General features: G+C 41.5%; 2 protein-coding genes across 3 annotated transcripts in view; both read left to right on the forward strand.

Moving 5' to 3' along the window:
• The window catches only part of Trpc3 (transient receptor potential cation channel subfamily C member 3), a 64,191-nt gene extending 50,243 nt beyond the window's left edge, over nucleotides 1–13,948 (forward strand). The window contains exons 10-12 of one of the 2 annotated variants that reach the window (XM_052180620.1): nucleotides 3,232–3,315; nucleotides 10,336–10,411; nucleotides 13,117–13,948. In XM_052180620.1, coding sequence (XP_052036580.1) covers nucleotides 3,232–3,315; nucleotides 10,336–10,411; nucleotides 13,117–13,259 — 303 coding nt within the window. In that variant the 3' untranslated portion in view covers nucleotides 13,260–13,948. Of the gene's footprint in view, nucleotides 1–3,231; nucleotides 3,316–10,335; nucleotides 10,412–13,116 lie in introns of those variants that run through there. The other variant, XM_052180621.1, reaches the window with a different exon arrangement.
• Nucleotides 13,949–20,900: 6,952 nt separating this feature from the next.
• Bbs7 (Bardet-Biedl syndrome 7) overlaps nucleotides 20,901–27,191 on the forward strand; it is a 36,941-nt gene continuing 30,650 nt past the window's right edge. The window contains exons 1-5 of the mRNA XM_052180622.1: nucleotides 20,901–21,037; nucleotides 22,146–22,211; nucleotides 23,863–23,925; nucleotides 24,135–24,310; nucleotides 26,827–27,013. Coding sequence (XP_052036582.1) covers nucleotides 20,987–21,037; nucleotides 22,146–22,211; nucleotides 23,863–23,925; nucleotides 24,135–24,310; nucleotides 26,827–27,013 — 543 coding nt within the window. The 5' untranslated portion in view covers nucleotides 20,901–20,986. The remainder of the gene's footprint in view (nucleotides 21,038–22,145; nucleotides 22,212–23,862; nucleotides 23,926–24,134; nucleotides 24,311–26,826; nucleotides 27,014–27,191) is intronic.

Raw genomic sequence — 27,191 nt, forward strand, 5'->3', positions numbered from 1 at the left:
CTGAGCATCTTCCCAAAGAGCCATAAATGCGCTCTCTAAAAATGAGTGCTTTGCCCTTGAGTTGACCTAGGAATGTAAGTTTCATGGTGCCACTTCGTCAGTATGAACTTAGTTTCTGTATATAGAATTGCGGTGGGAGACACAACATCATGGCTGTATTTAAAAGAACAGGGAAGGAGGCAGACAGGAGCAAATGTGTGAGATTCAAGTACTGCTTCTGCTAAAATTGTAAAAATGGAGCCTGACAGGGTGCTGCATGCCTGTATCCCCATCCCTGGTGCACGGAGGCAGGAAGATACCGAGACTGACGCAGCTTGGGCAACGTAGAAATTTTGAGACCAGCTAGGGCTACAGAGTGAGACTTGATCTTTTTAAAACATATGAAAATGGTCTCCAGCTGCAGTACTCTACAAGCTCAGGGAACCATTAAAACATGGGCCTCTTGCAAAAATAGAGGCCTTTCCTTGATTGAAGCAGAGGAAAAGACAGGATCAATACAATTTAATTCCTTAATTTTTTGATGTAGACCCATGTTTCCAAGATTTTTTAATAGCCCTCAAATCTTACCCTGTGCTGGGAGTGTGGTTCAGTGGATAGTGCCTCCTGATATACACAAGGCCCTCGGTTTGAACCACAGCATCAAAAAGTTTAAAAGTAAGTGGCTGTTTAAGGCTTTTTGTTTGATGTTAGGGCTATTAGACTCTACAGTAGTGACCATTGTCCATACCTTGTTCAAATAATATCTCTCACACACAATGAGAAGCCGCGGAGTGAAAGGAAGGAGCAGCCTCTAGGTTAGACCTGGGTCTGAACTGGCTCTTAAGACTTATTAGCAAGTTACACAGAGAAATTGCCTCACCTAAAAGAGGAAAGCCACGGGCTTCTATGAGGGTTTACATGGGGTGTACCCCTCTGCAACTCAGCAAACATCAGGGCCCTTCCTCATCAGAGTCCACACTGCTTGCTGTGTGTTTAGACCTGGCTAGCAGCCAGTGCAGGGTATATGTGGATCAAGGCTGTCTGGCAGTCCATGCTTAGCCCTCTTTATGCACTGGGGAGTCACTGGCCCCGGATGTTCTGCCTGTCGTGAAGAGGGACAGTGTATTGAGAAGTGTTTTGTCTTTCTAGGGAAGCTTAGCTACTTAAGTCTTTGGCCTCTGAAGCGTGATTACTTTCAGCCTTTTGTGCTTCAGAGAACAAACCTTGAAATTTTCTTTCTGTAGATGTGTTAGGATTCCCATTGCTGTGAAGAGACACCATGACCAAGGCAACTCTTAAAAAGTTAACATTTAATTGGGGGCTGGCTTACAGTTTCAGAGATTCAGTCCATTATCATCATGGCGGGAACCATGGCAGTGTAGAGGCAGACACAGTGCTGGATCTGAGAGTTCTACATCTTGATCCAAAGGCAGCCAGGAGACGTCTCAAAAACTACCCCCATGGTAACACACTTCCTCCAACAAGGGCACACTTGTTCCAACTGGGACACACCTCCTAATTGTGTCACTTCCTGTGGGCCAAGCATGTTTGAGCCACCACAGTAGGCAACAGAGTTTATGGGCTTTAGACCCCAAATAGTCATAGTGTAAATGGGGCTAGCAAAAGCCAGGTGGACAGGGCACTTCCAGATGTTTAGACTTCTGTGAAGGCACAGGGAGAGCTCTCCACAGGACATCCACTCCCACCCAGTTACATCATTAATAGGAGGAAGAAGCTTTGTTCTTGGCTAAGAGGGTCTGCCTTAAGGGGTCCCCCCCCCACCCCTTTAGATCCTCATTCATTGCCCAGACTGCCCTTAAACTTTGATCCTCCTATTTAACTCTGGCCCGCATCTGTGCATCCGGGCATCCGGGCATGTGCCACTACCCCCAGCTAAAGCTTCTCAGTCTTACCCATAGACATAGTCTTTCTTCATTAAATGAATTAAATAAAAAGTTGAAGAGATGCCAGTGTTGCTGTTCTGTTTTAGAACTTTAGGACTTTTCTGCTGAGGTCGCTGAGCTCAGTCAGCAGGCCGATACTGACCCCCAGTGGCAGAGGAAAAAGTAACATCATCAAGTACTGGTCCTAGCAAAAGAGTCAATTAGAGGCCTGTCCAATCCTGTCACCTCTGCCCTGGCCTGCCGCACCTTCCCGAATTATCACAGGGAGGCTCAGGAGGTGGGAGGACTACAATTTTGGGCGGGGAGCACTTTTGAATCATGCCAGCTTGCTCTGGAATGATGGAAAGTTCCCACTAGTGTCTGTGTCAATTGTGAGCAGGGCTAAGCTCTCAGCTAGCTTTCTGCTCCTGCCTACTCAAAAGTCAAGCTGAGGGGGGGAGTGGGAATAGGTAGAGAGGTAATAGATAGATGATAGATGATAGATAGATAGATAGATAGATAGATAGATAGATAGATAGATTAGATTAGATAGACCATAGACAGAGATAGGTAGGTAGATAGATAGATAGATAGATAGATAGATAGATAGATAGATATAGCTGATAGACAGGCAGACAGATAGATAGATACATGATAGATATATAGATACATATAGATTATTGAAATATAGATAGAGATGATAGATAGATGATCAATAGATATGACATATTATAGATAGATGATAAGCAGATGGGTTAATGAGAGATAGATAGATGATATAGATCATTGATGGATAGATAGATATATGATTGATAGATGATAGACAGACAGATGGACAGACAGCTAGATAGAAACAGAGAATAAAGCTCCATTTTTCAACCAATTCTCTCCAAAGGTCTGATCCCTGTTCAGTGTAAGGCAAGATGCTGAGAAGTCATGTTCTTTTAGGTGATGTCGAAGAGCTACAAAATATGTGTAAGGCCACCTGCACCTGTGGGATTCTGTTCAATTTAGGGAGGAGCTAGGCCTCAGCAGCCAATCAAACCCTTTGGAGGCACTTGGAGTTCTGGGTAGTAAACATTGCCTGTTCCCAGGAAAATGTATGTTAGGTAGGTGCCAACTTCTGCAATACATTCTTAGTAAGAGCTGTTACACTGCACTGTGCCAGTGCTTTGATGAAGGTGAACATCTCTCTCACACAACTGTTTGCCTTCAAAACTGTTTGACCCCCTCATAAAAGCCAACTTGCACAAAACATTCCTCAGAAGTGTGGTCTCCAGAAATGCCACCCAAGAGAATCAAATAATCTATGTCTCTTTTTCCAAATGAATGTATTCTCATTTACTAGGTTAATTGTATTTTTTCCTAGTTAAACCTCTTCACTCAGTCTAACTCGAGAGTTTTTGAATCACACAGTTTTAACAGCATTCTCAATCAGCCAACACGATATCAGGTAAGCACTTGGGAGCCATTTCTCTATTGTGTGTGACTCCTGTGTGATTCTGTGTGCATGGAGTGGTGCAGTCTTCATATACATATGAAGTTGTACAGGGCAGAGAGAGCAGGGTGTTAGGGACTTCAGAATCACAAGAAGTCAGCCTCTTCATTCTTTCCTTTTATTTTTGGTTAAGAAGAGACTGCTGTTGTTATTGTTGTTGTAGCTTTATTTCTTATTTTTAACCTTAAGATTGAGGTTTGACACCAGGGTCTTGCCTGTGCCATAGTCCTATTCTATTCTATGCTATTCTATGCTATTCTATGCTATTCTATGCTATGCTACGCTACGCTACGCTACGCTATGCTATGCTATGCTATGCTATGCTATGCTATGCTATGCTATGCTATGCTATGCTATGCTATGCTATTATTTTGAGACAGAGTTTCACTAAGTTTCCTGACTGGAGTTCCAATTCATTGTCACCCATGGATGGCAGGACATGGAATGGATTCTCCTACCTCGGCCTCTCAAGGAGCTGAGAGTGCAGAGTACAGGCCTGTAGGGCCGGGCTGAGCAAGAAGGATCGCCTTTGCAGTGTTGAAAACAAAGTGTGTCCATAATGTTTTATATGAGAGGCTGTGGCCAATGTGTATGTCTGTCCACCACTTGAATACTTGGTGCCCACAGAGGTCAGAACAGAGCATCGGATCCCCTAGAAACCGCCGTGAGGGTACTGGGAATTAAACCTTGATCTTCTGCAAAAGCAACAAGTGCTCTTAACCACTGACCCGTTGCTATAATTTCCAAAGAACAAATATTGACAAAAACTCTGCCCTGGAGAAAGAGTGGAAGATACTCTGTATGAAAATAAGTGGTCCTCTCAGTACGACATCTGATATGTTTCACTAGGTTTTATCTCTGTGGTATCTACTTTGCAAATGATTGCAAGGCTCTTCTGTCTTGTCAGTATAACTTTAAAATACCTTTTGCATGCTGATGCCATATGCAGATGCTGCAAAAGCAACATCTATCTAGCACAGACCGTTGTGGTTCTGGGTTCCATCTGGCTAGTCATTTGAACACCAGATCTTTAGGTTCTGATAGGTTCTCTGTGGTGTAGAGAGGATCACAGTGCAGTGAGAGAATCACAGAATTTATCCTGTCCGTGATGTTAGTTAATGGGTGTGCTCCTCCTCTGCATACAATTTCCTTAGAAGACAAAAAACCCGGCAAACTTGACTGACACGCGATGACTGTTGAAGCCTTCTTTTATTTGACAGCTTGACAGTCTGCTTGATTGTGGCACTTAGATTATTTCCTCCCCCATCTTCCATTGACAGAAATAAAGCAAGGGTTTTTATTTCAACCTAACAGAAGTAGCCAAGTGCTTTTACTGTGCATGTATCATGAATGAACTTGGCCATGTATGTTTAATGATCTAATTAGGAAAATCTCCATTTGCCTTTCTTTTTTTAATCATTTTTAATCATGTAATGAATAAAATTAATCATTTTATTCATTTAAATTTCAAATGTCATCCCCTTTCCTGGTTTCCCCTCCACAACCATCCTATCCCATCCCCCTTCCCCCTGCTTCTATGAGGGTGCTCCTCCACCCACCCACCCACCCACCTTCTCCCACCTCACTGCTCTAGCATCTCCCTATACTGGAACATCGAGCCTCCACAGGACCAAGGGCCTCCCCTCCCACTGATGTCAGATAAGGCCATCTTCTGCTACATTTGTAGCTGGAGCCATGGGTCCCTCCATGTGCTCTTTGGTTGGTGGTTTAGTCCCCAAGAGCTTTGGGTGGTCCAGTTGCTTGATGTTGTTCTTCCTTATTTGCCTTTCTTGATGACTTTCTGTTACCAGTTAAGAGGAATTTTAGTAGTTAAAGCTGTCAGCCTTTGCCAGGATCTCATTTAAGAAGGCCTTTATACCAGTGTGTTGAATGCCTTGAACTTAGAGCTGTTATTTTCCATCCTGGACTCTTTCGTTTTTGCAGTCAACTTTACAAGGCTTTCATGGCTTCCGGATTTATGTGCTATTTTAAGAGACCTATTGTGCAATAACCTTTAAACTTGCATGTTTCTAGCTCTTTCACTTTTCACATGAAACATTCACCCTGTGTAGAATGTCCTTGAGTGCAGTGACAGACAAAGGTACAGATTTATTTTTTCCAGGTGATTATGTTCCTCTATGCCCAGTGTGTTGAATATTGTTTCGGGTGTTTTGACTTCTCATTTACTAAATTCCTATAGCAAATTGTTTTCTTCCTATTTTTTCATGTTATGTTCCATTGATCTGTCTATGAATTCTGTATGACCCTATATATTTTAAAACAACACCAAACAAAAACCAGGTGCAATTATCAACCTTACTTTATGACTTATATTTTGCAAAATTGCCTCTCTGTTCTTTTTTTTTTTTTTCTCCTTATGTTTGGAGTTTTAATCAGCCTGTCTAATTCACAAAATGTCACAAAAATTTCACAAAATTTGGTGTTCTTAATGAAGATTGAGCTAATGTTTTAAGACTTAACCCATTTTCTGATGTCCTTTCTTTGGCTGGGTGGTTGACTGGTTGGTTGGTTGGTTGGTTGGTTGGTTAGATCGTTGGATGGATTTTTCCAATGTTTTGCTTGGGTTGGTTTATCTGTGATAGGGTCTTCTGTAGCCCAAGTTGTCTTCGAACTCAAAGTAGAAGTTGGCCCTGCACTTCTGGTCCTACTGCCTCTTCCTCCGAAATGCTGAGGTTTACAGATGTGTGCCACCATGCACACAACTGTACAGGTCGCTGTGTCTGTTTTCATTATATTTACTATCTTCAGTCTGTTAAAAAAAAAAAGTCTCTGGAACTGACAAATAGCAACTACTGAAAGGGCTAAAGAAAGATAAGCCTGTATTTCTTTCTCATGTTCAAAAGTTCGGGTCACCAGCTCTCCTGCAGTGCTACTAAGGATGCCTGAGAGCCAGGCCTTCTCTGTCTAGTGCTATTGCTGTGTCAAAGGGTGTGTGCCACTAAGCCTGGCTTTAAACACAGCCCCTTTTGAAGAGGAAAGTGTTATATCTGTACACAGAATTTTCCCTGAGAATAAAAGGAGGTGAGTGTGCTTGCTTATTTTCCCTTAGGTGAAGTTTTGTTGATGAGAGACTTTGTTCAGATGGCTTCCAGGGAAATTTGAACTCCAGATGAATTTTTAAAACAATCAGTTTTCCCTTTTGGCAGTAAGTGTAAGAATAGTTTCTGAAGACATGTAAATATCTTGCAGAGTATTACATTAGAGGATATGAACATTTGAGTTTCCCAGCTTTATTAAATAATACGATTAGTAGCTAACCTTATCTAAGCAGCAACTATGAGTCTACATGTATTTGATTATTTAATCTGAATAATTGTTTATGAGCTGAGTTTTGTGACCCATCATGGAGTTGAAAAAACAGACACTCATGGGTACTTTAGGATCGCTCATCTGGTAAAGACCTTTATTCAAATTTTTTCACTCCCAGCATATGTCTCACCTTAATTATTATTTGTGTATTGTGTTGTATGTATATTCATTGTGTTCACGAATATATGTGTATGTAAACGTGTATACGCATGTGACCAAAGGTCAATGCCAGGTGTGGTCCTCCATCACTTTCCACATTATCATTTAACGGGCCTGAAGCTTGCAGACTTGTCTAGACTGGATGCCCAGTGAACAGAGACTGTAGGGGACCCCAGTCTCTTCCCCCCAGCAGTGTTTTTATAAGGTGCATTTACTTGAACTCAGGTCCTCATTATTCCTCTTCTTCCTCTTCCTCCTCTTCCTCCTCTTCCTCCTCTCCCTCCTCCTCTTCTTCCTCTCCCTCCTCTTCCTTCCTTGAGACACGGTCTTGCTACATAGCTCTGACTGTTCTGGAACTCATTATATAGACTAGGCTGGCCTCAAACTCAGAGATCTGCCAGCCTCTGCCACCCAGGGCTAAGACCAAATGTGTACACCACCATAACCAGCCTAGGTCTTCATCTTACACAGCAAGCACTTTGCCAATTGAGCAGACCCAACCTTCAATTTTTAAGGTGTTTTAGGCCAGCCATGGAAGCAAGTGCACATCTGTAATTTCAGTATTTATGAGACTAAAGAAGGAGTATAGTGGATTTGAGGCTAGCCTGGGCTGCATATCCAAGACCTTATCTCCAAAAAAATAAGTTTTATTTTACTTTTTGGTGAGAGAAGGTTTCTACAGATGACCATTTTAAGTTAGTGTTATTCTCACTTTCTTTGGCAAATAAAGTGCTTTCATCACAGTGGAAAGTGTTTACTCATTGTGACCATATTTATGCCATACTCCTTGCTTTAATAAACGCCAGCGCACAGTGTGTGTGTGTGTACATGCTACTGTACCAAACTGGCTCTCAGTAAGTAGTTGCCGTATGAATCACTGAGCCTAAGATCTGTCTTTTCTGGTATGGTTTCCTTTGAGCAAAGAGCCAAGCTTTCTCAGCGGCTCCAACGAAAAGATAAAGTGAAGCCCATCTGTGTGTCCTTCCCTGGGGCACAGTTGGCAAAGTTGGGGTTAGGACCAGGGCCATGGAATGCTTGAAGAAGTTAAGGTTTCAACTCCTGAGATGCCAGCTTTTCCCTCTGAGGGGCTGCTGTCATTACAGTCTTAGGCAGAAGCCATGTCTAAGCTATCACGTGTTCTCTTTGCCGAGGCTTTAGCTTTCTGCTGACCTTGGCCCATCCTCCCCTTACAACGATCATCTACAGCGCTGTACCTCTTCCTAAACATGCTTGGCATAAGCCCTCAGGGTAGGCAGGGATCGCTGGTGCCAGCTCTCTGTCTTCTGTTGCTTCTCATCCCTAGTCCCTCACCCCTTGCAGTTTGGGAGGCTTGTTCCTGCAGGCTTGGGTAGGGCATGACCGGGAAAACAGGCGTTTTAATAGCACGGGGCTCTCTGCTGTCACATAGCTGTAGTTTACCCCCAACAGCAGCACTCCAGGCTACCCTGGAAGCCCATTTATTCACTTGACCATCTCACAGATTGCTTAGCTTCTGCCTGAAAACTGAGGTGATTTTGTTCCCATTCTCCCTAGAACTACCATTCAGCTCCAGCACCCACATACACTTTTTTCTGAATTATCTCTTGGTTGTGATATTTATGTATGCACAAGAATATGTCCAGCAACACTGCAGTAGGCAGCAATGCATGAACATACAAAGTCACACCTGCGTTTACTGGGATGCTGCATCCCTCCCGGTGGCCCCGCTCCTTACCTCACACCTCTGCCAACATCTCGGAGGCTATGGATGTCCTTCTGTGGGCTCCTAATTCTCTTGCTTTTCTTTTCAGATGTAGGTTTATGGTACACGTGAATATTTCAGGAATGCGTGTGACCCAGCCCTATAGGATAGCTTTATGTTTTGTGGAGTCCCTTGCAACTGGACTTTCTCATTCAGCTTCATGCTTTCTTTTCTGTTTGTTTGTTTGTTTGTTTGTTGCTTTGTTGTTTGGAGACACGCTCTCACTATGCAGCCCTGGAGCTCACCATGTAGACCAGGCTGTCCTCAAACTCACAAATGTTCCCAAAGGCTGGGATTAAGCCACGGTGCCTGGCTTCAGCACCATGCTTCTAAGATCCATGCCCATGTATGTGTGGCTGTGACGAACCAATAAGACTAGTGAACACAGGGAGATTGCACTGTGGGAGACGGATTGACCTGCCCATTTTCCTTGTTTTCTGATTCTTGTGTAGATTATTCAGTTCCTGCTGTCTAGGACAACATTGCTTCGAACCCTGTTGTCTCTTGGCCGTATGTGTAGTTTTGGGGCTCTGTAAGGAGTGAAATTTCTGCCAGTGTTGAACTTTAGAAGATAATGCCAAATTATTTCCAAAGCATCTTGTCTATTCGCTCTCAAGCCAGGACACTGTGAGTCCCCCTGGCCCGTGCGTTTCCAGAAGGTGTCATTATCAGACGAATGGTTTGCTCGGCTCCTTTACTAAAGGCCAACCTCATCTCTGTCACAGTGTGTGTGTCCCCAGGAACAGCCTTCAAGATTGCTCTATAAGTTGCTACTACTCATGATTCCATTTCTGTGGAATAACTAGGTATCTTTTTCCTGTTTAAAACTGCTGATAATTTTTTTATTATTTTTGAATACTATCTTTATAAGTAGAAGTTCTTAAATCATGATGATTTCATCCAATTTACCATTTTTATGTTGTAGTTAGAATCTTTATCTTGTTTTTAAAATATAATCTGAAGTTAAACGCCACTAAAGGATTAAAGAGCTTTGTCTTTCACGTGAAAGGCCACCTGGAATTGATTTTTCATCCATGGTATGAGGTTGGCATCCAAATTTTTTCTTATGAATAAACAATTATTCTGTAAGAACATTTATTTGGCTTGGAAATACAGTCACAGTAAAGTTTCTAGGGGGACAAACAGGTAATACCACAAAATATATGAAATCCAGAAAACACTAAATGTAAACATAAGCACCCTCTTTCTCTCCATACATAAACATATACATCATATACATAGACATAGACATACATGAAATTTAAAGGAAAGCAACTGGACCAGTCTAAGCCCACGTAAAAACAGTAATTATCTGTGGATGATGGGGTTATCAGGGATTTTACTTTGATTATTTCCCTTGTTGGTCTCTGTTTTCCAGATGCTCTGCTCTGACCCTGTATTCACTTATTTTCAAACAGAGAGGTATAATGCTGTGTCTAGAGTGACAATGTAGCTTAAAGCACCTTAAGGAGAAGCTATCAGTTTAAAGACAACCATTGACATCTTCCAAGAAAAGCTGTTTCATTCTTGAGATTAAAAAAGAAGAGAACGTATATGTTGGCTGTGTTCCAGCAGAAAGTAAAAGACAGCCAAATTCCACAACTTGGCTGAGTCTTTGTAAACTGTCATATGAATCTCCACTCCCCATCGTGTCTGTGTCACAGGCGTGGAAGGCTCTTAGCAGAGTAGACTGGGCATCCGTGTGAATAGCGTTGGTGATTTAATTATTTCTTTTTGCCCAACAGCAGATAATGAAAAGACTCATAAAACGATATGTTTTGAAAGCACAAGTTGACAAAGAAAACGATGAGGTGAACGAAGGTAAGCACCTGCCGCGGAGAACCGCCTTTCTTCGAAGCTAACTTGATGAAAGCAGGACCTTGAGGCATGATTACTGTTGCAAGCTCAAGGCTAGCGTGGGCTGCAAAGTCAGTACTAGGTCAGCCAGAGCTACAGAGCAAAAACACTGTCTCCAGACAAGGTTTCAAGCTCCAAACTACATAAACAAGTAAAGATTGGAGGGTGACACCACAGCGCAGATCTAGAGTCAGAAAGAAAGAAACCTGGAGCTGGAGAGGCAGCTTGGTGCTTAAGAGCACACACTGCCCTTTCAAAGGGCCTGAGTTCGATTCCCATCACCCGTGCCGTGCAGCTCACAACTGCATGTAACTCTAGAGGTCAGAGGCTCTCGATCTGTCTGTCCTGATGCGAGAAAGGCTAACCTCGCAAATGCTGTTGACGAGCGGACTTTGAAGCCACTTCTTGGCAAGCACAGTGAGTCCCTCTCAGATCTAATCAACCCAGCTGTGTGTTCACAGAAAAGAATCTATTAACATAGAATTAAAGGGCCAGGAAAAATCCTATTATGCTGACCTACAAATAGGCTCAAGAAGATGGTATTGGAATGGAGTTACAATACAGATGCAGAAATCGTATCAGTAGTCTCATACCCTCCCTTGGAATCCAGGAGGTAGCTATGTACATGGGAAGACTCATGTGGCCGTAATAGTGCCAGTGATGATCAGCACTGGAACCCATGCCCCAAGGAGGGAAGCGTGTGAGAATCAAGTTCTTAAAACGAAAGTTGACTGCATAGCATGTAAGCATATGAGAGGAGAAACTTCTTTATTCAGGAATCCAAACATTGTCCATAGTCACAGGATTCAAAAGCAGAGAAAGAGGGACTGGGGATGAGAACACATGGTGGGAGAGCCCAGCTCAGGCCAAAGTAGCTTCCAGCAGAACACCTGTTGAGAAACCCAGGTTTAACTCCCAAGCCAAAAAAAGGAAAACAAACCGACAACCAAAACTAGACTTGTTTCAAACTAGACTACTTTTTTCTCTATTTTCCCATATGCCATGGGAAGCCCATTTTACTATTTTATTATTTTATTTTTGCCCCAAAATGAATCCTCAAATGATCGGTGTAGATTTTTGAAGAAGAGTTAAGACTTTCTTAAAATGAAAATATTCGTTTGGTGTCTTTGGGTTTTTTGTTTTTTTGTTTTTTGTGTTGCTAAGGATTGAACCCAGGGATCTATACATGCTCTACCACTGAGGTCCATCCCCACTCAATCAATTTGTATATAATAAAAGCATATATATTCTGGAGCATGGTAACATACGCCTGTAATCCCAAATTCAGGTGGTAAAAGCAGAAATATTGGGAGTTCAAGGGCACACACTTAGCTACACAGTGATGTTGAGGCCTGGGTTACAGAAGACACTATCTTAATCATACAATCATAATCTATAATCATACAAATTATGCTTTAAAAATTATAAAGCTATGATAAAGGTCACCCCTACACTGTACCCCATAGGTATATATAATTACTATATGTCTATTTAAAAAGATTATTAATAAAGGGAACTATCCTAAAAGATTCTATTACTTGTTTAAAAAGATGAAGTCTGAATACCACTAATTTTCAGATTTGTTCTTAGAATCTAGGTAATGTTCTGCCTCTAAATTTAATCTTCATCTCAATGCTTCCCTAGCTCACCGTTAAATAACTCCTAGAACAGTTCTGCTCTCCATTGCAATCTGTGTGTGCTTAGGGTGCTGCCAAGCTGAATTTGGGGAGCAGCTGTGCTTTAAACTCTAAGAGAGGTTAGATCGTTAGACCGATGAGATGGCATCTCTTGGAGATCTTGAAGATGCACTGCAGGGGTGTGTCTCCACTGGCTTCCCCACACATCCTGCCTCTGTACCGGACAGCCCAGTCCCAAGTTCATGCTACTGTCTGGTGATCAGCTCCCTTTATAGCGTTCCTTTCTTTTCATAAAATTTAACTTAAAATTTACTTCTGTATATTTGCACAGTCGGTCAATTATAGCATGTAAGTGAGTCAGCCCTCCACCAGAAGGGAACCAGAAGACTTCTGGTGTCTAGCAAAGGAACAGTGTGATTGTTTTAAGGGAGGAAGGTTGTTTGGTTTTTTGTTTTGTTTTGTTTTAGTTTTTGTTTTTGGAGATGGTATCTTTCTGTGTAGCCCTTGCTGTCCTGGAACTTGCTGTGTAGCCCAGGCTGGTCTCAAACTCACAGAGATCCACCTACCTCTGCCAACTAAGTGTTGAGATTAAAGGTGTGTAGCACCATGCACTACGAAAGTGTGACTTCAGTTTTTCAGCATTTGAAAATGCATCTTAATTATTGCTTTAGCATTATTTGCAATGTTATAGTTGGAAACCCAGTGTCAAGAGCCAAGTCAGGGAGGGTACTTGCCTAACCTATACGGGGGTGTGGGTTTGAACTTACACAAGAAGGCACTGCTTGAAGCTGAGTCTCACTACCAGACACAGCTGGAATACCCTTAGTGCTTTTTCAAAGGTCAGTATGCCTTTAAAGGCTAGCTCTGCTAAACATCTTAAAGGAGAACTTGAAATATCTCCCCGGGAGTCTTTAGGAAGCAAACATACTCAGATTGAGTGAATTTCACTTGGTTGGTTTTTTTTTTTTTTTGTCTAAATATAAAGAGCAAATCACCATTTTACACATGTTGTTTTTCATACAAATACTCTAGGTGAACTGAAAGAAATCAAGCAGGATATCTCCAGCCTTCGTTACGAACTTTTGGAAGATAAGAGCCAAGCAACGGAGGAATTAGCCATCTTGATTCATAAACTCAGTGAGAAACTGAACCCCAGTGTGCTGCGATGTGAATGAGGCAGCCACCTGCAGCCAAGCTCTGACTATAGCACAAACGTGGGCAATAAAATTCCTAAGTATGAAATACTTGAAAAACTGTGGTGTAAAGCTCTAGTGTTCACTACCTTTATCATGCAAAACTTTAAAATTAAGCTAGGTGGTCATGATTCCCATTACATGAAAATGGTTCCAGCCGTTGGCCTCCACATTATAAGCAGTGACAAGCTATTGTTCTTAGAAGCCCAGTATTAATGTCACTGACGATTTCTGTCATTTTTGTCTTTATGTCACCTGTTGGCCTCCAAGAATTCATCGGGGGACAGGGACCACAGCAATCATCTTTATGTCTCCAACATTTAGTGCAGTGCCTGACACACAGTAGGTGCTTGGTAAATGTGGAAACCAACAGGCCTGAACAGTCAGTAGCATCCAAGAACAGGCAAAAGACCATGGCTATATAGTATACCTTCTCATCCAAATGCTGAAGTGATTTTTTTAAAAATAGAAACTGAAGATGTTTTACAACCAGCTATGACTTGTGGAAATACTTCTTAGATTTTTAGACATCGATGACAATTCTAGGATGTTGGAAATGCAAGTGAAGAACTTAACAGTGAAATGGGCTAATTGAAAATATGGTTACACTACATATTTAAGTTTCATAGGGTTGTTTGAAAATGATCATTAAAGATTTTTTTTCTAAAATATATGCTTGTGCCCTTTCTCTTTGTATTCACGGTTTCATGATGTGAATTTAGTCAATAAAAAATGTTTTTTTTTTTAAGTTGCGTTATAGTAGGCTATTATTTTGTTGCAATCTTCTTATGTGTACTTTTGTCTTGCCTTCTGATCCTTTCTGGGTTTTGGATCTGTGGGAGTGTCGACAAAGACAGTGTCTTAGTTAGGGTTTTACTCCTGTGAACAGAGTCCAGGACCAAGGCAATTCTTATAAGGAGAACATTTAATTGGGGCTGGCTTACAGGTTCAGAGGGTCAGTCCAGTATCATGACGGCAGGAGCATGGCAGCATCCAGGCAGGCATGGTGGGGAGGAGCTGAGAGTTCTACATCTTCATCTGCAGGCCACTAAGAGAAGACCGGCTTCTGGGTCAGCTAGGAAGATGTTCTTAAAGCTCATGCCCACAGTGACACACCTACTCCAACAAGGCCACACCTCCTAATAATGCCACTCCTCTAGCCAAGCATATACAAACCATCACAGACACTGTTCTATTGCTATGAAGAGACACCATTACAAGGCAACTTTTATCAATGAAAGCATTTAATTGAGGGCCTACTAACAGGTTCAAAGACAGTCCACTCTCACAGTGAGCAGGGTAGTACAGGGTAGACTTGGTGCTGGAGAAGAAGCTGAGAGTCCAACACCTGATCCACAGGCAGCAGGAAGGACACTGGGCCTGGTGTGGGCTTTCTGAAACCTCCAAGCCCATCCCCAGTGACACACTTCCTCCAACAAGGCCACACTTCCTAGTCCTTTAAAACAGTACCACTCCCTGGTGACCAAGCACTCAAATATATATCTTCAGCTCATTCCTGTCAAATTTCACTGGGACATAAATTGAGGTCACATGAGTCTTACAAACCAACTAAACAAACAAGGACACTGTTGCTATCACATAGAAAGACTTACAAGTGAAAATTCTTTGTTTAGTTCTGTACCCCATTTTTAATAGGGTTATTTGGTTCTCTGGGGTATAACTTCTTGAGTTCTTTGTATATATTGAATATTAGCCCTCTGTCGGATGTAGGGTTGGTGAAGATCTTTTCCCTATTTGTTGGTTGCTGTTTTGTCCTTTTGATGTGTCCTTTGCCTTACAGAAACTTGGTAATTTTATGAGGTCCCATTTGTCAATTCTTAATCTTAGAGCATAAGCTATTGGTGTTCTGTTCAGGAACTTTTCCCTTGTGCCCATGTCTTCCCCAGTTTCTTTTCTATTAGTTTCAGTGTGTCTGGTTTTATGTGGAGGTCCTTGATCCACTTGGAGTTGAGCTTAGTACGAGGAGATAAGAATGGATCAATTCGCATTCTTCTGCATGCTGACCTCCAGTTGAACCAGCACCATTTGTTGAAAAGGCTATCTTTTTTCCACTGGATGTTTTCAGCTCCTTTGTCGAAGATCAAGTGACCATAGGTGTCACAGGTGTGTGGGTTCATTTCTGGGTCTTCAATCCTATTCCATCGATCCACCTGCCTATCACTGAAACTGAATGCAAGCAAAGATGCATTTATTCTTTCTTTGCTGTTAACTAAAGGTGCGATACTTTTAAGTTTCTGCCTTGACTTCTCCACAGTAATAGACTGCAAACTGGAATTGTAAACCAAAATAAATTACTTCTACCTAATAAAGCATTCCTACCAAAAAGAAAAAAGAAAGAAAGAAAGAAAGAAAGAAAGAAAGAAAGAAAGAAAGAAAGAAAGAAAGACTTACAAGACAGAAGACAAAAAAAGAACACCAAATGCAGCTTCTGAAAGCTTATAGACTACTTAATTTCTACCTCAGGGAGTTAAGAAGAACATAAACAAATTTTGCTACCAGTGTAGCAAAGCATTAATCTTGTCAGTTTCTGTTTTAATCTAATAGTATGCCTCTTCAACACTTTTCAAATTTTATGCATTTTATCCATGTCTCTGAACAGAACAAAACTGAACTTTTTTGTTTTTGTTTTCTTCATTTTAACATGTTACTCCATTTTGAGACACTGGTGACAAGGACATTCTACAGTGGACAATGCTCTTTTTGAAATCATTGTCTCAGGTTCTGAATGTGGATGTTTTTTCTTGTAACTAGGGAGCACATAAAGAATAATTTTCCCAATCAAGGTTAGAAAAGAGCCGAGGACGGCCTACGAGTCTCAGGATACAGAAATGGCAGAGGTACGAAGATAAAGCCGTGACTACCACACCATTTTTACACATGCTTTTTTTTTTTCTTTTTGTCCTGCCTCCCATGCAGCTATAGAGCTTTCTTGAGATAAAATTTCCATTTTTTTGTTTTGTTTTGTTTTGTTTTTTTGCCTCCGTCATCTAAAACTGGCATCCTGTTGTTTTTACATTCACCTCACTGATTGTTAGCGCTTAGGCTAGCAGTGGGCTTCATTGTGGCATTTGCATAATTACATCATTATACTTTGTTCTCATTTGTTCCCCTTCTCCCTGCCCTCTATCACCACCCCCAAGTCCCTACCTCTAGGTAGCTCTTTCCAGCACATTGTCTAAGTATTTCATTTTCCCATCTTCAGTTCTAGATTATTTGTAGAGAACGCAGGTGACAACCAATGGTTTGGGGGACACTGGTTTTGCCGTGCCCTGATCTCCCCTGTCCTGGGCTGCACCCCCAATTCCCTGAGACTCAGGAGCAATTCCCAGCTAGTCTCTCTGCCAAAAGGAAGTAACTTTTGCTCTGGCTAATGACTGTAGGCTGTGGGCACAAAAGGCTGTCCCTCTTATCAATGAAGGGCTAACCCTTTGGCACAATCCTTGACCTAGGAGCGCTCCCAGAGCAGAAACCAGACTCAAACTGACAGAAATCCTTAACTTTCCAGCCTGCCTTTTCTTACTCCGTTTTACCTGGGAGCTTCCTACAAGGAATCAGTGCACCCAAGCCGGATTAGGTTTTACTTTTGGAAATACACCGGAAGGCATAGGTCACTGTGAGGGTTAGTTAAAGGATTACTGTCAGAATTAATATTTCTTCCGGGGGTTAAAGAGGACTGTGAATCAGCAAGTTCTAGCTCTTCCATCTGGTGTACAAGCAGAAGACTCTGCAAAGAGGGGCCCAAGGAAGTGACAAAGTTCAGGGAGGGCACAAATTAACAAGACCCAAATCACCTGTCCTGATAAATGGCATTTAGATGCTTAAAGGTAGAGGTTTGTCACGGACTCATGACTTCTCTTTTGTGATCTCTTGCTTTTTTGTGTTTGCTTCTGTTCCTTGGTCCTTTCTCAGTTAAAAACAAGATAAATATAACACTCAAATTATGATTTAAATAGTATATATAACAAATGTGATAGTTTGTAAAGAAATGCTGTGTAAGCTTTGTTTTGTGAAATTTCTATTAGGATTTTAGGATACATTACTAGGGTCTTTTGTTGAGAGGTGTTTGTTGTTGCTGTGTGTGTGTGTGTGTGTGTGTGTGTGTGTGTGTGTGTGAGTGTGTGTGTGTGTGTGTGTGTGTGTACACATGTGCACACATGTTCTTTATATTGTTGATGCTCTTACCTCAAAGAAAACGTGGCCCAGGAGCATGGATTCAGGTTGCTTGGTCTGAAGTGTTCCAACTTGGAAGGGATTACATGAATTTTTATGAATCCAGAACTAAAGAAAGTCATACTATAAATTAAGGCATTACCAAATCCATTGGTGAGGAGTCGGGTATGCAGTTTCTAGATGCTGTCTGATGACATCCTTAAATTTGGGGAAGTGGGAGATAATGCTGTTCTGCTAACATTGGAAAATGTTTTAACTAATAGTTGAAAGGAATTTAGGTCAGATACACATGTGGGAAGAAGTGACTGATAAGGGGTTAAAAATCACCCCGAGTAATTTGGTTGTGGATCTGTAGTTCTCCACAGTCGTGTTCGTATGGTTCCTTCCTGGAGCACAGGGGTGGCTTTTTATCTCTCTAAGAATTTCACTTCACTGTATTTTCTGCATATTAACCCTTTGTCAGATCAATCCTTTACAAACGTCTCCCGGCATTCTGTGCGGTGCTTCATTACTCTCCTGCTTTGTTTCCTTTGCTGCCAGAAGCCTCTCAAACCAGGGCAATCGTCTATATTGCATTTGTTTCCTGAACTTTGTGGATTTTGTCCAGAATGCTAGCACCTGTATCAACGTCTTTCCACTTGTTTGTGTTGAGATGGGATCTCAATGTATACTTAGCTGTCCTGGAACTCACTGTGTAGCCAAGGCTGGCCTTGAACGACAGGTTTGCCTGCTTCTACTTCTGAGTGCTGGGATTAGAGGCAGGGCCGCCATGCCCCACTTCTCTCTGTTGTTTCATAGTTTCAAGAATTACATTTGTATCTTTGTTTTCGGTTGGTTTCTGTGTAGGGTTGGAGAAGAGAGTCAGGCTTAGTCCTTGTTGCAGATACCCAGGTTTCCCAGCTCCATTTATTGAAGGGTTAGTTTTTTTTCTATTGCTGTTTTGGGCACATTTGTTGAGGATCAGTTAGCTGTAGATGCTTTGGATTATTTCTAAGCTTTTATTTTGTTCCTTCTGTCTATTTGTAGTATTCAGGCTGGTATCAAGCTGGCTCTGTCACTATATGGCTGTGGTGAATCTTGAGATCAGATCTATAATGCTGCTAGCTCTGTTCTTTTTGGTATTTGGGGTTTTGTGTGTGTGTGTGTGTTTCCATACACATTTAGGATTTTTTTTCTAGTTCTTCGAAGAATGCCATTGATATTTTGATGAGATTGTACAGAATCTATGTATCACTACAAGTTAACATGGACATCTTAACAGTATTAATTCTTCCAATTCAATAATGTGGGGTGGGGTTCCTTTCTCTTGTGTGTTTCTGTGGGTGAAAAATGAGTTTTTTCATTAGCTTTTTGTTCATTTTTTTTTTTTTTGAGACTGAGTCTCACTGTATAGCTCTGGCTGTCCTGGAATTCACTGAGATCCACTGCCTCTGCTTCCTTGGTGCTGAGATTAAAGGAGTGTGCCACCACACCTGGTTATTCCCATCCTTAATACAATGTATCCATAAGCAAGTTACAGTCACATGACTCACACCCAGTGCTGCAACGCTAACAGTCAAGCCTAGGGCTTTGTGAATGTGAGGCACCCTACAAACTGAGCAGCGTCTCCAGAACCCCGAGACTGTTTAGTTAGTGAATTAAGTTGTCTCAGAAAGTTTGGTGCACAAAATGATGATTTTTATATGTTAATGTTGCACACCTCAATTTTACAGACTTAATTTATTAGTTCTAACACTCTTAGCAGGCTCTTTAGGTCTTTCTATATATAGTTCATATTATCTGCAAACAGAGACAATGTAACTTCTTTTTCTATTTGTATCAGTTTATTTCTTTCTCTTCCTAATTACTCCACAGTCCAGTGCTGTACTAAGAGTGACAAAAGGGGGATGCTCTTATCTTTGTACAGATCTTAGGAGAAATACTTCCAGATTTTCCCCTTCACTGTAACACTGGCTGTGGATTTGTATTATATAGCTTTTATGACACATGGGTTTTTTTTTTTATTTTATATACATTGGTGCTTTGTATGCATGTATGTCTGGTGAGAGTGTCAGATCCCCTGGAACTGGAGTTACAGACAGTTGTAAGTGGCAATGTGGGTGCTGGGAATTGAACCCAGGTCCTCTGGATGAACAGCTAGTCTTCTTAACCACTGAGCCATCTCTCCAGGCCTGGCACGCGTTCTTTATACAGTTAGATTTACTCAAAGTCTTTGTCACAAAAGGATGTTGAAATCTTACTTTTTTGTTTTTTCGAGACAGGTTTTCACCCTGTTACCCAGGGCTTTTAATTAATGACTGCCTTACCCAGACCTAGGAGTAGCTGGCACTAAAGGCGAGAGGCTGTGTGTGTGTATGGTGTGTGTATGCACGTTTCTCTTGTGGTCTCTTTTGGTTTGGTATGAAGAAATGTTGGCCTACAAGAGTTTGAAAAATCCCCATCCTTTTCAGTTTTAGGAAGTAGTTTGGGAAGAACTGGTGGTTTTGTTTGAAGTCGCCAGTCCTGAACATTTTTTAGTCCTGAACTTCTCATTACTTGGTATTGGTTTACTCAGATTTTCTGTGTCGTTTACTGTTTAGTTTTCTGTGTCGTTACTGCTTAGTTTCTCTGTTTGTTCTGTTGCTTCAAACTCATTTCTTTGGTGTTAGTATTATGTTTTGATTTGATTTGTTTGACCCAGATTTGTCTTGTACTGTGGCCCTGGGGCAGGGAGGCGTAGTTGGGAGAATGGGGGAAGGGGATTGGCAAGATGACCCAGCAGTTAAAAGAACTTGCTACCAAGCCTAACAATCCTCAGGGTGGAAAGAATGACTCCTGAAAGTTGTCCTCTGACTTCGACATGACCTCCACCACACACACACACACACACACACACACACACACACACACACACACAACTACAAATACATTTTGTGAGTTTTGTTGTTTTAACATTTGTGTGCCGGGCTGGAATGTGGCTCAGTGTTTAAGAGCACTCGCTGCTCTTGCACAGGACCCAAGATTCGGCTACTCAGCAAACACATGGGAGTCCCAAGGCCCTGGCCTCCTTAGAAGGCAACAAGCATATGATGCACATAAATACATCAGGCAATATTCATATACACACACACAAAAAAAAATGAATCTTTGAGGGGAAATTTTGTATGACAAAGCCTAAAACGAAGAACCAGGAGTCAAACAAGACACAACATACTCGCTTCTCGAGAGCTTCATTCAGAGCTGAAGGAACCTGCATGCAGAGCGAAGCTCCACGCAGATCTCTCCCCTCTGCCCGCCCCTCCGGCCCTGAGCTGGGAGGCGGAGAACGCGCCCCGGTTGCCCTGGGAAACGGCCCGTCTGAGGACCATTCCCTCCGCCCAGCTTTCACCGTGCAGCTCTGGGGAGAGGGCGGGACTTCAGGGCGAGCTAAGTCTGGTCACGTGTCGAGCCGCGGTTGCTGGGCGCCGCAGCCCTGACGCAGCGTCCGTCTAGTGGGCTCTCCGAGGGAAGGCTTCCACCTTGGCAAGCAGGTCCGGCCCATGCGTGCGGCCGCCATGGATCTGACGTTAAGCCGGGCAGACTACCTCCAGGTAAACCGGTCGGCGGGCGCCCTCGTGGGTGGGCGCGGGCTGCTGTCCGCGGGCCTGGGGAAGCCCGGGTCCCTCCAGGCCCGGGTGCTGGGGGTGTCCCAGCGGCTCCCAGTGGTCTCGACTGTCCTGTCACCCCCACTGTGCCTGACCACACCAGCCATGTTTCAAAACCATCACAGCTCTTCTGAGCTTACTAAATCATCACAAAATTTTAGGTAGGTAGTGCAAGAGTCAGGAGCCCAGAGAAAGTAAATACTTTGCCCACCCCCCACCCCCGCCCCTGTCGTAACAAATTAAGTAGTTGCCTTTTGAATCAAACCGACGGATTTCAGAGCGGGTATCCCTTTTGGTGCATGAGTTCTTCCATCCCTCTTAACCATCCCTTAAGAAGTTCTTCATGGTATAAACATCCGCTTAGTTTCCCAGGGGGTTGGGCCAGATAGTTGGCTTTAGTAACTTATGGAAGCTACACCCTGTTAATATCTCTTAACATAAGAGCGTTATTATTGGTCTGTCCTATTGGTCACCACCTCTGTGATTCCCACCTTTAGCTTGGATGGATAGGAGCTACAATCACCATGGTTCAAATCACTTGACAATGTCAAACTAAATGGATTGCTTAAAACCTTAGCAGCGTGCCTAAAAATTCAGACTAAAGCTCTACCTGCACTGCATGTGGTTTCCCCATGATTGGTTGTTTTTAAGTTCTGGTGACAGTCATCCCTGCTGAACAAGCAATGCTGTTTCCTTCTCCTGTGCCTTTTGTAAAATAGTCATGGTCAGTTACGTTGCAGTTTTCTGATGTCAGCAGCTATGTTAGTTCAGCAAAAGTCCCCTATTTTCAATCACTAATAATTGGGAAGGGCTTCTGAAGATAGTTTCTGAAACTCCTTGCCCGTAATGTTACACAATTATTTTTTTAACGTTTTGGGTTGTTTCCTGTATTCTGACTCTCTCTGACATATTTCATTAAAATACAAATTAACTGATAAGAATATACATTTCAGTGAAAAAAACTAAAACTCACTATGATCTGGTCTGTTCTTAAATTTCTTCAAATTATAGCACATGCGAAGACACTCACTAGTTGGCTGTTCTGTGTCCTCAGGTAGGAGTGACCTCTCAGAAGACGATGAAGTTGCTTCCTACCTCAAGACAAAGAGCTACACAAAAGGTGCAGTAGACACTGGCTTCTTTTTCTTTGCCTCCTCCCGCCTCTGACAGGGCAGGCTTGCATCACCATCCTTACTGGTGCCTTGGTGTGTAGCGGGTGCTGATGTTAAAATGGACATGAACAAAGTTGCAATAGGAGCCAACGTTTGCAGAAAGTCGTGTTCTTGGACATTGATAGTACATACAAGTAGTAAGCTGTGTGAGGAAACTTGGTAAGAATCATACATAGTCAGCTTCAGTTGTGGTTCAGTTGTAGAGATTTTATTTACCGTGTTTAAGACTCTAGTGGTCCCTAACACTAAAACAAAACAAAACACTCCATTGTTAGTAATAATTCACTCTGTGTACCAGATTGTATAGTATGTGGAAAAAGAAATGTAAAGTACAACAGAACATTGAAAAAATAATTTCTTTAAGCTTTCTATTTTGTTGATGTTTTGTTTTTACTTATTTTATTTTGATATAGCTGAGACTTCTCAAACTGCCTCCAACTCTTTCTCTTCCTAACAGCATCAGAAGTTCAGGGACTGTGGGCATGCGCAGACCGTGTGCCTGGCTGGGACTGTGGGCATGTGCAGACCGTGTGCCTGGTGTAAATCTTCTCTTATTCAGTTATTGTTGTTAATGTTGACCTTTGTGTTAGCTTGACTTCTTATAGAGAAAAACTAATTATTTTGTAGGATAGTAGGGTATTTTAATAGTTGCAAAGTAAATTATCTTGATATGTTAACATTTATCAAGATGAATTTTTTCTTGATAAATCAACTTAAATACATTATTTGACTTTGGCTACATTTTTGAAGTGATTTGTTTGTTTTTTGCTTTTTATAAAATTTATTTATTATATATAAGTACTGTAGCTGTCTTCAGACTCACCAGAAAGGGGCATCAGATCTCATTACGGATGGTTGTGAGCCACCATATGGTTGCTGGGATTTGAACTGAGGACCTTCAGAAGAACAGTCAGTACTTTTAACTACTGAGCCATCTCTCCAGCCTTTTTGAAGTGATTTGAATAAAGGCAGTTCTTACAAATAAGGCATTTAAGTATGTTAGAGAAATCTGACATCTTAAACAGAATTTCAAGAATAATAAATCAAGATTCCTGTTTATTATATTCTAGATGATAGCACTTCTCAAAAAGTTCAGTCATTTACATTATTGAGGATCTGAAAGAACGTATTTATGTACACATAATATCAGTGCTTACTATATGAAAATTAAATCTCAGAAATTCTTAAAATACTGAAATCAAATTCATCATGTTTACATGAAAGCCATATTTTTATTAAAAGTATAGTTTCAAAATAGGATAACTTAGAGATAATAGTGGTATCATGTTATATTTTTGCAAATTCTTAAATGTGTTTCATAAGCCAAGGTAGGTGGCCTCGTGTCTTCTCTGCTTCCAGTCTGTTGTGATGATTTTGTTTTGGTTGCAATACATAGGGAAAAGCTCATTAAGTCGGCTTACATAGATATATAGTTGAAAATAGAGAAAGATCTTCAAGTAGCTTTTTCAGACAACTGTAACTTTTGATGCTAGATTTAAATTTGATAAGGTTTCTTGGTGTTTCTGTGGTGTATAATCTGAAGGCACCAGTGAACCTCTTACCATAACAGTAAATTTAAACTGAATCCTTGTGTTACAGGTGGTTATTGGAGATCAAGATGGGGTAGTGATGTGCTTCGGTATGAAGAAAGGAGAGGCCGTGGTGAGTGGTGCCGTTTAGGGCGGCAGCTTTCCCAAAAGATGGATGCAATACTTGCTGGGTACCCCTAAGTTACAGTCTTCCTAAAATATAGAAGTGGAAAATAAATTGTAACATTGTATAAGTTCAAAATCATGACTTTTATAGTACAAGAAAATATTCACAGTGAAATAACTTGTACACTTAACTTTTTCCCCAATTTATTTTTACAGTCAGTGTTCAAGACTTTACCAGGGCAGAAGATCTCGAGGCTGGAACTAGGAGGGGCTCTTAACACACCTCAGGAGAAAATCTTCATTGCTGCAGGATCTGAGATTAGAGGCTTTACAAAGAGAGGGAAACAGTTTCTCTCTTTTGAAACAAACCTCACGGAAAGCATTAAAGCTATGTATGTTTTGTTCTCTTTTGTGTTTATATATGTATCTATAACACATTGGGTTGATGTAAAACATCTGATTAAGCTAGTATACATTAGTATGTTTTCTGGAAAATAAAATTGGCTATAGGTATTTCATTAGTCAGAACCTGGAATCAATACACAGTTGATTGGTTGTTGAAATGTTTTCTTTCTTTTTCTTTCTTTTTTTTTTATTTTACTTTTTTATTTTATTATTTTTTATTTTTTATTTTTTTGGTTTTTTGGATTTTGATTTTTTTCGAGACAGGGTTTCTCTGTATAACCCTGGCTGTCCTGGAACTCACTCTGTAGACCAGGCTGGCCTCGAACTCAGAAATCTGCCTGCCTCTGCCTCCCAGAGTGCTGGGATTAAAGGTGTGTGCCACCACTGCCCGGCTTATTGAAATGTTTTCAACTTCACATTGTGTGTGTGTGTGTCTGTCTGTCTGTCTGTCTGTCTGTGTGTCTGCGCACTCACATTCACTTTTTGTTTTGTGAGCATTTTTAAAAATACATTTTATAGTTTTCAAAGCTACATAGTAATTGTGTGCATTTATAAATCACAGAATGACGTTAATACGTGTATATGATGTGTGATGTCACACTGGAGTAATTAACATATCATCTCTGACATAATTTATGTTGGGAACATTCTAAAACCTCTCCGCTAATTATTTTGAAGTGTAACAGTGTATACGTTCAGCTTTCACTGTCTGATTCAGTCATGATTATGATAATGATAAGGCATATGTAAAAAGTTTTTAAAAAAACAACAACCTAGGCACACAGGTTTCTATTCCTCAAGTGTCTTTGGTAGTTCCAGTTTTGAGGTAATGATATGATGTGAAAAGGGCGACCGGCCCCTGAATGGGGTGGCTCGTGCCTGTGATCCCCATACTTGGGCAGAGGGTTGTCACAAATCTGAGGCCATCTTGGGTGGATAATGAGTTCACCATCCATATGGCTACAGAGGGAGACCTGGTCTTAAGAAACAAAGCCCAGCTTTTATAGTTGATGGTTGTAATTTCCGGTGAATCAGGTAAGACTACGGGAAAAGTTCAAGGCCTCCTGGCATGTGGAATTTCAGTTAAAAATTTAGACTTGTTTCCTATTGGGTGGTGGGGCAGGAGGGTAAGAGACAGAGATGGACCTGCATTGCTGTGGTTCATGGTAGAGATCAGAGTGACTTCATAGAGTGACTCTGTACCTCTCTCTGTGTGAGTTCTGGGGACAGAACGCGGGTCACCAGGCTTTACACGGCAAGCTCCTTACCTTCTGAGCCATCCCATCCATCCCGAAAATGTTGTTTTTGAGCCACAGGGGCTGGAGAGGCCGTAAAGTTCTCTTATTTATTTACTCTCTATGCCAATTGCTGCCCACCGCAGGTTCCCTCTCACACAGTCCCTCCCTGACACATCTCCCTCCCTTTCTTGTCTTCTCTAAACCCGATTAACCCAGAGCTTGTTGGGAAGGCTAGCAGCTGTAGGCTCCCTCAGTCTTGATAAGCAGAGTTACTAGGAGAGGCTTTTAAGTTTCTTCCTTTGCTGCGATGCAGCCAAGTTGTACATGTAGCCAGAGGCCTGGTTTGCACACTACTAGTTGACAGCATCTCTCGATAGTGCACAGATGCTATGCGTCATTCTGTGCAGTGCACGGCGCTTCTCTTGACTGAGGACTTTTAAAGGTCTGGTTTGGTGAAGTGAGACAAAAGTTCCACAGCACCACGTGAAAATGATTTCAAATGGTTTTTAAATATATATAATGTATTTGAAATGATCTTTTAGATCAAGATTTTGAAACCTGTTGTGATTATTAGCTACACTTTGTTAAAACCTATTGTAAATGAACTTATTTCCAAGATAACATTGTAATGAAAACATTTCCATCATTCCTCATTTACTTTAAAATCAATTGAGATGCACTTTTCTAGGCACATTATCCACACCTGCAGTCTCTCATTTACAGTTTAAGCCATTAGTCCTGGGAACATTTTGCTATTCAGTTATAATAGGGATAATAACATTTTATAGGCTTCTGAATGTTAATGTGCTAGTTTGGGTATATCAGTTACAACAGTGCTTGGCAAATGGTGCACACTAAAAAAAGTTTCTCTTTTGATTTTTTAAAAAACAAACAAACAAATTAAGATACCTGTTGTTAGTTTTTCCGTGCTTTTTACTGAGAAGCCTAATTTACAGTCCTCACCTGCAGTGTTCAGACCCAGAAGTGTTGTATGTGTCAAAGGGCTAAAGACTGGAGCTGATGGGTTGTACCTGTGATCCAGGCTTAGTGGGTAGAGTCAGTGGATAATGGTTATTGGGTGAGTTCAAGGACAGCCTAGAACTGCTCAAGAACCGGCCTCTAAAGAGAGGGACGGTACAGAGATGAAGTGGGGGAAATGAAAAGAAAAGGCTGACCTCTAAAAATGTAAGTAAACTGTTTTCATCTGTTAAAAAAAAAGTTCTTTAAGATATAAATGTCCTAAATCACCATTTTAATGTCTTCAGGTACATATCTGGTTCTGACCTCTTCCTCAGTGCGAGCTACATCTATAATCACTACTATGACTGCAAAGACCAGAATTATTACCTTTCTGGGGACAAAATCAATGATGTCATCTGCCTTCCCGTGGAAAGGTTATCTCGCACAACACCGGTCTTGGCCTGCCAGGACAGGGTGCTCCGAGTCTTACAGGTGATGCCCTTTGAATTTTTATGACTCTTCGTTATCCAGTGAATCATCACGAGTGCCTGATGCTTTCAGGTTACTTTAGTGCTTCCTGCTTAAGGACCCTATGTCGCGCTGAATTGAGAAAATATTTTTACATTTGATAATTTCTGTCTTATTTCAGGCAAATGTGTTGAAATCTTTT

Source organism: Apodemus sylvaticus, chromosome 4 (genome assembly GCF_947179515.1).
Source record: "Apodemus sylvaticus chromosome 4, mApoSyl1.1, whole genome shotgun sequence".
NCBI classification, from domain to species: domain Eukaryota; kingdom Metazoa; phylum Chordata; class Mammalia; order Rodentia; family Muridae; genus Apodemus; species Apodemus sylvaticus.